Source organism: Pteropus alecto, unplaced genomic scaffold, assembly GCF_000325575.1.
Source record: "Pteropus alecto unplaced genomic scaffold, ASM32557v1 scaffold57, whole genome shotgun sequence".
Taxonomy (NCBI): Eukaryota; Metazoa; Chordata; class Mammalia; order Chiroptera; family Pteropodidae; genus Pteropus; species Pteropus alecto.
In genome coordinates, this window is record NW_006442508.1 from 8,289,508 (window position 1) to 8,302,263 (window position 12,756).

General features: G+C 36.9%; 1 protein-coding gene across 2 annotated transcripts in view; it reads right to left on the reverse strand.

The window, feature by feature from the left end:
* The window catches only part of SCFD2 (sec1 family domain containing 2), a 352,474-nt gene that overhangs the window by 149,568 nt on the left and 190,150 nt on the right, over window positions 1-12,756 (reverse strand). The window contains exon 6 of one of the 2 annotated variants that reach the window (XM_025040285.1): window positions 445-653. The exons of the other annotated variant lie outside the window; for it this stretch is intronic. Coding sequence (XP_024896053.1) covers window positions 460-653 — 194 coding nt within the window. The 3' untranslated portion in view covers window positions 445-459. Of the gene's footprint in view, window positions 1-444; window positions 654-12,756 lie in introns of those variants that run through there. 2 annotated transcript variants of the gene reach the window in all.

Genomic DNA, 12,756 nt, shown 5'->3' on the forward strand with positions numbered 1-12,756 from the left:
AGTGTCAGAAAATCACTAGACTAAATGATATCAAAAGTTCTGTAAATAATATGATTCAATAACAATAAGTTCAGTACTTCGCTCTGCACAACAAAAGCAAAATCCTTGCCTTGAAGCAACAAAGAAGTGGAAACCACATATATGAAATTCATGCTATTTCACTGATTTCATATTCTGCGAGGGGTAATAAGACAGGAAGAATTATCGGGAGCTATAGGAAATCCTAAAAGAATGAATACTATTTTTTTAATTCAATTTTTAGAAAGGGAATATGAAGCTGTTAATAATGGAACTCATGATAATGTCTGGGGCTGAAAAATGTGGCCACATTTCCATGTCTCGACTCCACAGTCAGGATTGTGATATTGTCTGTATTAATTACCTATTTCTGCGTTATAAACTACCTCAGAACTTAGAGGCTTAAACAATAATAAATATTTAACTAGTGGTTTCTGTGATTCAGGAACTCAAGCATGGTTTAGCTAGGGGAAGTGGAGTTGAGGCTCTGCAGGCTCTGCTTCCAAGATAGCATACCCGCATTGCTGGCAAGCTCGTGTTGCGTGTGGAAGGAGGCTTCAGTTCCTCACAACATGGACCTCTCCATGTGGACCCCTCTCGTGACTGAGTGTTCTCATGATGTGATGGCTGGGTTCCTCAAGAGAGAGCAAAGTAGAAGCCTCAGTATCTTTTAAGACTTAGCCTCAGAAGTCACACTCTGTCATTTCTGCAATTTCCTATTAGTTACATAGGCCTACTCTTTTCAATGTAGGAGGGGACATTCAAGGATGTGAATACCAGGAAGTGAGAATCACTGGGTGCCATCTTGAAGGTTGGTTACCACATGATTCTCTTTAGAGAAGAAGTTTCAACCATAATTAAATATGTAAAGTGGACACCTATTCAAACTGTGTTTATCAGTTGAGAGTGAAATGACTCTCCAGATATGTTCACCTTAGTCATGCTTGTTAAAAATATCATATTTTCAGAAAAATAGTGGAGAATTTTCATGAAGACATGCATATTCACAAAGGGCCAGGTTGGCCTCCAAAGAATGGACTTTCCACTGGAAAATATGCAGTTAAAAGGGACCAAAACCATCTTGTTGACATAGTAAGTCTGTTATTAACCTTCTTATGTATTGATATCCAATTAAAACAAAGAAACGTTTCAGTTTGGTTTAACACATCGTGTACTTTGCCTTTCTCAATTTGATAATTTAAAAAAAAGGAAGTATGTACTGGTTTTCCTAGAAATTGGAACTTTAAGGCAGATCTAAATATTACAATAAATAAATAAATAAATGTGTCTAGGAAAACATATATAGAAAAGTTCTAGTATAAGATGAAACACATTCTCTGGAAAAAAGAAAAAACACTTTTAAACTAGTTTCCTCTATATTTTTTCCCAACCAATTTTTTCAGCTGAATATTACCATTTTATTCTAATTTCCTCCATTTATGCAAATGTTAGATTTCCAAATGCAACAAGCCAGTGGAGCCCCAGAACCACTCTGAGCTGACTGCCTTTCTTGGAGCAGTCTTCTGGAGACTATGTGATTGTCATGCAAATACTATTTCTGATTAGTCTTAGAGCAAGGTTGAGTTAAATCTTCACAAGTTGAGGCATTCGTGCTTATTCTGCCTTGTGAGAGAAACCAGAAAGCACCTGGACTGTGTAAGTAGGAACAACAATGGGGCCACTGGCACTATTTCTAAAAACAAATACCACTTCACTATTCCTAACCGTGGCAATGGGTTTAGCTATCAACAAAAAAATAATTTTATTATAAATTAATTAACTTCCTATTAAGGAAATCAGTAGCGAAAAGGAAGGAGACTCGGAAAATATCTCTGTAAAGTTAGCTGAAAGCAACATATAATCAGATGGAACCAGGACAGGTACCGGGGGGAATCGATGAAGCCCATATCAGTGAAGAGTGAAGTAAGAGTGATGGCTTCAAGCCAAAAGGAGGCTGGAAACAGATGGCAGCAAAATTAAAGCATCTGTTTAGGCTGGAGATCTTAGGTGGCTGTCAACTAACAAATATAAATGAATTAGGGATACTTGACATACAAGAAACAGTATTGAGAAAAGAAATCAGTCATGCTTAACTCTAAATAATTGTTGATCATGTTGCTGTGGAATTTCATGCATTATAAATAAAGATTAATTAAATTGAAGGAATATAAGGTGAAAAAAATAATAATTGTCTGAAAGAAAATTTCTAGATAATTATAACAAAACACGGAGATTAGAGTAGGGAAAAGATATTAAAGGTATTATCTTATTGAATAAAAAAAGGAATTTTCAAAATAGTACTACTTTTACTATTATTCCGCTTTTATATATACAAAATATATAAATATAAATATATACATGGCATAGAAATAGCTTTGTTAGGATGTTTGAAATTTTCCAAAATATGTTTTCAAAATATGAAATCTCTTCTTTTTTGATATCAACATGCTGATTATATGTTTCCTGCATTTTGTAAATAAAACATTCACAGTTACTGTTAGTCATTGTGGCAACCCCGGAGTTTACTATGACCTCTCTTCAAAAAAACTTGCCTTTGAGCTGCAAGGAATACAGTTAGTGGACATTCTTCAACTATAACCCCAGTGGCATCCTCCTTAGCTTCTGAGCTAAGGCCAAGGCCAAGGCCACGTTCCTCCAGAGCAGTACCAGCCCATGACTGAGGATGGTGAAGGCATGATCATCTAGAAGCTGGTCATTTCCTCCTAGGAGTGTCCTCTGACAATCTTTGCTCCCAAATTCCTCCCTGGGTAGGTGATGCCTTTGTCAGACCTGCATTTTGGTCTGAGACTTTCCCTCTCTCGTCCTGCTTCCCCCTCTTTTTTTCTTTCATAGTTGTCAGATCTACATATTAGCCAAAGGCTTTTCCTATTCAGTCCTACTCTCTCCCCACTTTATCTTTCAAAGTCATTATCCTCTACCCCATAAACTCTGGCACTTCTAACTCTGTCTCAGCACCTGTTTCTTGGAGGACCCAACCAACACAAATATCTTTGGGGTTTTGTACACTTCACAAGGACTCTTCTTGTTTCTGAGAACTCTACCCTGTAATCACTTGCCAAGCCTTGTGTTTTGTTTTGTTTTGTTTTGTTTGTTTTAATCATAGGACTTTGTCTTGACATTATTGGCCTTGTAGGGAGCAGACATGATCCAAGCTATACCAATCATTATTGTAACCTATAACAAATCCTTTCCAGTTTCCTCTTTACGTTGTGCATGCTAGCTCAAGTAGATTTCTATTACTTGTAACCATAATTCTTAACTAATATATTCAATGACTGTGTCCCTCACTTCTAGAGTACTCATGCACCAGACTTTATTTTATGGGGGTTCCTGAAAAGCAAGCTGAAAAGAAAGTATTTATTTAAACAATACCATTTCCCCAGTGTTTTCCATCATAAAATGACAAGTTTATACCTTTAAAAGGTTTGATTCCAAGAAATGAAGACAATATGATATTGAGATCGAGTACTGATTTTGAGTCTGGAGCCCCGGTTACAAATTCCAGCTTTGACACTAACTGGTTATGTGTCACTAGGCAAGCTGCTTTTCTGAGGCTTGGTTTTGTGACTTATAAAATGTGGGGATTTTAGACTAGTTTATTTCTAAAGTCCCTTTCAACTCTATAATTCAATAATGTACCTAGAATTATTTCTCCAGAGACTATGACAGTGTCTGGTATATAATATGTACTCAATAAATATTTTCTGAATTAAATAAATTAATAATTATGAATTTTAAGGATATTTTCAAGACTTTAGAAATGAATGAAAATGCTTAATCTTGTGAGCAAAAGGAATACGATTTATTTTTCTCTCTTCTTTAAACTTCTCTGTAATTTCTAGAATTTTGCTTTCTTCCCTCTATAGTCCAGGTCTCATCATCCAATATTTTAGCTTATTTTGCAAGTACCCTCATCTCTGTCACTACCTTCTTCTGCTAAACCTGAACTTGAGTTAGCCCTTTCTACTATCCTAATGTCCTACATCAAGTTTACTGAGCAAGGGACATAAGAAATACCACACAATAATAATATATAGTACTTATTTGTATATTGTCTGTCTTCCTCCAGGTAGAATGTATCTCCACAAGGGCATGGATATATTGCTGTATCTCCAGTGGTTAGGACAGTGCCCTGCACTTAGTTTCAAAAGGAAATTAAAAGTTCTGGTTTTAATGGCGTTTGACACTCTCACTTCAACAATATTATGTAATTATTTCCCCAAGTTTTGATTTCTTTTCATTTTTCGTATTAAACAAATATCAATTGAATGCCTACTATATTTCAAGAATAGTTCTACAACTTGAAGTGAATGAAAAAAAAATATCTTCCTCTCATGAAGCTTATTACCTAGTGCTTTTGCAAAGTAAGATCCACTCAATCTGAATGTATCAATACACCTTTCCTCTGCTATTCTCAAAAAAGTAAAAACACAATTCTATTCCAAGCATTTTCTTTATAGGTTATGTTTCCTCTTGACCCTTTAACTATCTTTTCCCCACCATATCTCCTCATATGTATACATTCATACACACCTGCATGCACACATGCATATACATGCATGCACACCAGGGAACTGACATGTTATACCTCATCACAACTTTTAAATTCAAATGACTAAAATCTTCTCCTATGTTTAGGCTTTGTGGTTCTACTTTAGGTTATTTATAGCCAAAGAAAGCTATAAAAGACATATTTATTTCTTCCCAAGAGGCCCAAGGAACTTGCTATTTTGTTTCTGTAGAGAACTGAGGTTTAAATCTCTGAAATGGGCATCTCAAAATGGGTAACCCCCAGGATTTAAGTTGATAATATTTTGTAGATGTGTCTAATTCTTCTGAAACCATGACAGCTCCCAGGCCCTGCAGACTACTCTGAATGGCCACATTCAAGGAAGTGTGTGTGCTGGCTGGTAATTGTTGAATGTGGCCTAGGCATTTAGTGAGTGCACAAGCTCAATGGCTTCTGAGGTGAGGTGGCTTGAAATTATTTTAGTGAAATGCTCTTATTAAAACTTAGTGGTTCACTTTAACCCCTGTGGTATTATCTTGACTTAAAAGAAATGAAAAGAAACCATCATAACATTAATCTTGGGGACCACTTTTAGCTTGCTGAATGAACCAAATGAGCAGTTAAGTGAAAATTAGTAAACCTGTTTCAAAGAATGAGCCCAGTAGAGTTCCTGTTTTTAACCCAGTTCAGTTTATTTAGCCCAATAGACTTCATATGAAATGGGATTTTTTTGCTAAAGGCCAATTTCAAATTTGTGAGTCCAAGAATTCACCGGTGAGGGTAAAAGCACAACTATGAGCTCAAGAATATTTGGCCAGCATTGCCATTAGAAATCTTGTGCCATGGAACTCTGTCTGGTACACTCATAATCTTAAATTAGGTGAATGATGAGGAGGAGTGTACAGTGACCTGGATATAGATTACTGGTAGTAACAGTAACAACAGAATAACAACAAACACTTGCATAGTGCTATGCATGTGCTATGCACATTTCATATCCCGTATTAACTTATTTAATCTTCATGACAGCCCAAAGTGGTAGGTTTATAGAGGTTAAGTAACTTGTGCAAGCTTACACAGAGCAACTGGGATTCAAATCTAGGCTGTCTAGTTTCCTGGTACTCTAAACTACTATGTGTTGTTGTCATTTGCCAGCCCCCCTCCTTTTGTTCTCAAATGGCAAGATGACATGTAAAAGTGAGCAGAGAGGCAGCAGGCATGGTGAGTGGAAGGAATGTGTCAGCTGAATTGTGAGATCTTGCCTGGCTCTACCCTCGCACCCAGCCATCTCATCCGAATCTCATAAAATTTCTGATAATGGTATCTGCTCTGACTACCTCAGATCAAAAAATCATCTAAAATATTTTAGGAAAAAGGACATAACAGTGTTTCATTAGAAAAGGAGGATACAAAAATGGTCATTAAAACTATATAAAAATCCAGAGGCAAAATTTTTCTTTTAGCGGTGGGATTATGGGTTCTTTTTGTGGTTAAGTTTACTTTAGGCCATTTTAATTTTAATCTTTTGATTTTTCAGAATTTAAAAATTTCTTTGATTAGTATGGATTCATTCACATGCTAATTGAACAATATTTATTTACTCCTGCTAAAGACTAGACACTATATTGAAGTTAAAAAGGAAAAAAAGAAAAAAAAAACAGAAGATATTTTGATATATATATACGTGTGTATATATATATGTATAAATATACATATATATATATATACACACACACACGTATATATATGCAAGTCCATAAACACTCGATATACAAAAGTAAAAATCATTGTTTAATGGAGGTAAGGAATTTTTTTCCTTTACAACTCTGTCTTTAATATTGTTTCTATGTCCACTTTTGAAATCAGAAAATAAAAGTCTTAAAAACAACTCTGAGCACTTAAGAGAAACAAGATCTTATGGGGACTAGCTTAACCACTAAAAATGCTGGACAAATAAAGTGTTGATTAGATATTTTCAAAATGGCAGCAGGCACAGTCATGGGCACTTCTTTCTACCAGTTCCAGATTAAGTGGCGGCAAAACTGGCCAGCAACAGACTGGCTAAATAGCTAATGTGATTAACGGAATCAAAACAGACAGTGTAGGCCATGAGGAATATTTCAAGATGACAAAGGGCTCAGAATTGGATTAGATTATTGTACTTTGGTAATACAGATAATATCTCCATGTCTGGAACTGAAAATTATAGCCTTTTCATTGGAGCCTAACAATCTTGCATACAGTGGTGGGAAGCTATAAAGGAAGATCAGACACCAGAAAAAAGCCACATAGATAACCTGACTGCCAACACCATTTCTAGCCTCACTCCAATCCACTCTCCACATTGAAGCCAGTGTTTTATAAAACAGATATGCTCATGTTACTCCTAGGCTGAAAATCCTTCAGTGGCTTTCCACTGCTTTATTTCCCCAAATGTTTTCTTTTCATGGTCTAGCAGGCCCTGGACCATCTGGCTCCTGTCTTCCCATTCTCTGTGGGTTTCAGCCATGCTTCCTTCAAATCCTCAAACTCCCAATGCCCCCTCGTATTCCCTCCAAAACCTGCCTACTTCTGTCCCTCCATTTCCTGACATCTGTGTGGTGGCAGCTTAACTGATTCTTCCTTAGAGAGACCCTCCCTGAAGACTTTTTGACTAAGTTAGGTCTCCTGGCATGTGCTCTCACAGTATCATGCTTTTTCCCTTCATAGCCCTATTGGAATGTTATAATTAAACATCCATTTGTGTGATTGTGTTGTTTCTGTCCATCTCTTGATCAAATTGCAAGCTTCATGAGGCAGAAACTACATCGGTCTTGCTCCCCAGTGTATTACTAGTGCCCAGCACAGTGCAAATACTTATGACACTTAGTGGTTTAAAGCGGGGATAAATGTAATTTACAAAAAGCAACAAAAGTTTTAGCACATTTTATATCACTGTGCAGATTGGCTAGATGCTGACTCCTTAAATCTTTTCTTCCTGGCACTCCCGTTGTGTTCTAGGGACATGAAACTGTGCTCTGGTCAATAAAATGTGTACAAGTGATGTTGCCCCTTCCAAGACTAACAACAGAATGTTGTGCACAATCTTTTGGACCATTCTGTTCCCCTACAGAGTGGTTGGAAGCAAAAGACAGAGATAGTGGAAGCTCTAGGGGAAGAGCCCAGGTCCCTGAGCTACCCTTGGAGGTGGACCACCTCAACCATACTGGGCTCGGTTTGAGTGAGAAAATAAAACTTTATTAAGTTAAGCTGCTTTGATTTTTTAAAATTATTACAGTGGCTATGGTTAATACTCTACTTAATACAATTGCCTATGTCACTAAATTGTTTCTCAGTTTAAATATAGAGTAAAGATAATAACACTGAAGTAGTCTAATGATGTATCAAAGAGCTAGCCCTTTTGAAGTTAAAATCCTCAGGTTTACCATCATTAGAAGATTTTAGTTAAAGAAGAAAGTAAGAATTTAAAAATTAGTTCTGTTGAGCACTTCCCCTCATATCCTAGTCAAAAGGAAGGAAGTTCTGAAGTCTAGGATGTCAGGAAGACAAAACATACAGAAAAGACCTTAACATGTTAAAAATGAGATGAGGCCATCAAAGAATAATGACTGGTTGTCAATTAGAGCTAATTTTCCTATAGGGCCCAAACCTACAGGTCAGACATTTAGCAGCAGGCCCCTTTATTTTAATAAAGTGCTACAGAGAATCTAATTATTTAAAACATGCAAAATAGATCACACCACTCCCCTTCTTAAAACCTTCCACAGGCTGTACATTGCCTTTATAACCAACTCAAGATCCTTAAGGGGCCACAAGTTCTCACATGACTGGGTCACTGTCTACATCTCCCGCTTCAACTCTGCTACTCTCCCTCCTTCTTCATTCCAGATACACCAAATTTCTTTTAGTTTCTGGAAATCTGAGGGTTTCCTCCTACCTTAGGGCCTTTGCATATGCTGTTCTCCCTTGCTTCTCCTCATTAACTCCTGCTCATCCTTGAGTTCTCAGATCAACTGTCATTTCTTTAAGAAAACCTTCCCCAACCCTTCAGATGAGGGCAGAATCTTGACTGATAGCTCAAACTGCTTGTCATACATCCCAAAATCTGGCATCCAGTAAGTTCTCAATAATCATTTATTAATTGATGAGGTAGACAGTTACGGAAGGCAGAAAAGAATAACAAGAACATAAAGACTTTACATTATAAATTAGAAAAACCTTGAGCCAATCTTTACTTGAGATGTATAGAATCTTAAATGTTCCAGCTATTGACAGATCCTTGGTCCTTTAGGTGAGACAGTTCCCAACTTTAAAGCCCAAATGGTAATTGAGACTTATACAATGAGTTTTTTATAAAGAGAGAAAAAATGAAAGTGGAGAAATCCATTCTTGGTCCAGTTACAGGAAATTTAAAGTCAACCATTAAAAAAAAAAGTAGTCATAAGTGACCACAGAAGTATTTCCATATGTGTAATACTACACAGCATTCAAAAAGGAACAGGCTATCAGTTTGTGAAACAATATAGATGGATTTCACAGACAAAATGTTGAATTAAAGAAGCTAGACACAAAAGAGCATATACAGTATGAATCCAGTTATACAAAGCTCGAAACTGGCAAAACTAATGTATGGTGATAGAAGTCAGAATGGTGGTTACCTCTTGGGGGACCAATGGGAAGTTGTACAAGGGAGCTGCTAGAAATTTACACATAGGTACATACATATGAAAAATTCATTAGGCCACAGTCTTATCATTTGTATACTTTACTATATGTATGTGGTACTTTAATAAAAAAGAAAACAAGACTCTACTGCTGAAAACTCTGCAATGGCTCTATCACAGTTTATAGAATCAAGTCTAAATTCTCTATGAAGGCTTACAGAGCTGGTGGAAATCTAGCCCCTCCAGAAGTTCTTGTCTCAACTTCCGGTGTTCCACACTTGCAAAATAGGCTCCAGGCTCACGGTTCTTCCTGAAATTCTCTATATGTGCCATTCTGTTGCTCTGCTGTTCCCTCTGCTGCTTTTGCATCTGCTGTTCCCTCTGCTGCTTCCCTGGGCTGAATTAGAAATATCTTCTTGGTCTCCCTGAGTATTTTTCATGCCTCCTATAATTTATGACAATTATCACTCTGTATTTTAGTTACTTTTTACATATCTGCTTCCCCCACTGAATTTAAAGCTCCTCAAAGGCAAGAATCATGTATTAATCAGCTCTGTATCCTTAGCTCCCGGCATGGTGCTTACCACACAGAAAGTGCCTGATAAATATTTATCAAACTTAAATTGAAAAATACACAGTAGGACATAAAACAGGTAGCAAAGAACAAAGGACATTTTAACTGATGTTTAAAGAAACTAAAACCTTTTAGAGTATAAGAAGGCAGAGATGGGTGAAGTAAAGAATCTAAATGAATAGCTTAGTCATCAAAAATAAGATTTTTAAAAACATACACTTAACAGATTAAGAGGTCAAACTTGGCAATGATGATAATTTAGGGGTTTGTTTTGTGGGTATAGGACATGAGTTAGGTCAGGATATTCAGACTAATAGCAGTAATAATAGCTAATTGCAGTATCTAACATTTGTTGAATGCTTATATCTAATAGGCAATTTGCATTCATTATCTGATTTAATCTTCAAAACAGCCCCTTAAAGGTCTGCTATTAATTTCCATTTTACGTATTAGGAAACTGATGTTCCAAGAGGGTAAGTAGCTTGCTGGGGGTCACCCAGACAGGATGTGGCCGAGTTCAGATTCTAACCTAGGTCTGGGCAGCTCCAGAAGCCTAAGGCTCAGAAGCCCACATAATGGTGAGGGTGATAGGCAGAAAAGTGACATGGACTCTCTGCCCTGTGTCCACTTGTAGCTTTTAAACATCCACAGCTGGAGACTTACACTTGGGAAAGAATGCCAGGGAGTCCCGGAGGTACGGAAAGTAGCCTAAAAATAAGCCTGTTACAAAACCACATGTGAAGCTGTGTGGCATATCCTGTAGGGTATTCATCTCAGTACCTACGAGAGTAAACAGAACCACCCTAGAGGAACCCACAAGAAGACAGATTTAAAGAAATGGCTACCAATGGCCACATGCCAAAAAGGAAAAAAAAAAAAGAGCGAGAGAAAAGAAAACACCAGGACTCCCCAGAATCTTATGACGGAAACATGGGTACTACAACCACCCACAACAAACATTACACTAAAGGCCCTGGCAAGCCGAATGCCATCTGGTTTATTTTGGGCAAATCTTGGACACAGTATACTTAGTGTGGCTTCCTAGGGTTCTGGGTATGCAGCATGTGCCCATTTGCTTGGCCTGTCTCCCAACTGGCTATAGTGAAAATGACCTCTCTGGTCACAGTGGACCACCATTAGGAGAACCACTGGCCTCTTAGAGACTTTTAATGTGGTTCAGGACTAGTCCCAGTACTTAACTGAGAAGGAAAGTTAATAAAGTGCTCTCAAATGAACATGTGTATCCCTGGCATCTTTACCACATTATGTTGCCAGATTTTTTATATGTTATTCCTCAAGGTACCTTCCAAAACCAACATTTCCAGGGTGTCCTGCTACTCTATAATATAGCTTAAAATTTTTTTTTTTTCAGGTCACAGGGGAAGGCAAACAGACACATTTTTTACATTGACAGGCCTAGAAAAATAACAACGCACTGCCTGTATTACACAATGGGGCCTTGTATTTCTACAGCTAAGTTGTATTAAAATACAGCCAGTAGACCTAGAATAAATCAATTTACTGACCTCAGGTGAGGACCCAGGAGATGTCCATTCTTACAGCAAATCCCAACCATTCAGCCTCGGCCACAGTTTAGCACTGGGCCCTATCGACATCTCTAAAATGTTACTATGAAATGTGTGTTTTGGCCCTCAAAGAAATGACAGTTCCTGAACTTAAGAAAAAAGTGGTAGATTTTATAGGAAAGTGCTGATTCTGCTTCATCCACAACAAAGGGATGTATAGCTAATATTTTTCTAAATATTAATTCAATTAAATTGCAGAATCATACATGAAATACAATTTTAACAATAACAAGTAATATGAACTCTAGTGACTCTCTCTTAGAGACAGGATTTTCTATACTATATTGTGTGTTTCATTCTAATTGTTCAGTAAAGAACCGCTTTTAGCCACTAATAATTTATGTTTCTATACTTTCTTCCATCTCCTTCAGTTTTAGATTTGTGTGTACATTGGAACACAGTGATTAAAGGGAAAGAAGAATAGAGGTACCACGTAGGGGAGACTAAAGGACGAAGAAGAAAGAGAAATAATGACATGTCAAGATATACTGGGAAAAGGAAGAAAGTCGGGTATAGCTGATAAAAACAAAAATATCCAGGACTGGGAGCTTGCTCATTAAAGCGAGGAGAACATATGTGCCATTCAACACTGTGAGGGAGAGTTAACTAGAGGCCTCTTATTAGTTTTCCAAAGTGACTGAGCATAAAAATAAAGTCATATATATCTTATGCTGTGTTAGCAGCGCAAAAGTGAAGTTATCAACACTAATATTCAGCTAAATGACAATGCAGAGACTAAGTCACACTCAAGCCCAGCTTACAGAGTGAAGATAGCTTCTTAGAAGGTAGAAATGTTCAGCTCTCTCAGTACAAGCCACCTCTGGAATTCAAGCAAGGGAATCTCCTCGTCATCCTGAGCACCTCATTTTCCCGAGTACTTGATTTTATCAGATAAAATCTGACCATTTAAGAAGCAGTTGGATTTATTATTAATTTAGTTAATTACAAATTTGATTACAAATATGATTAGTTTCAACAGACTACTTTAAATAACAATGCTAAGAGAGACTATCCAGTGGTCCCTTTAGTGCCTCATTCGTAAATATGAATAAGGTCATCAGACATCTAAGGCACGCCATTCAACATAAAGACAGAGATCAAAACAAACAGAATAAAGAAATTCAGAAGATATACAAATAATGCAGAGAATTACCAAAAGTATAAGAAATGTTTTCCAAGAGAAGATATTGCATCAATGAAACAAGAATAGGATGCCGTAAAAGGAAACATTCGAAGAATAAAAAAGAGCTCTCATAAATTCAAAATGATAGCAGAAATAATTTGAAAAAATCAATAGAAAGGTGTAAAGATAAAGCTGCAGGAATATTACATCTAGAAAAAAAAGAAAAATGAAGTGGAAAATAGGAGAGAAAGAAAAAAAAA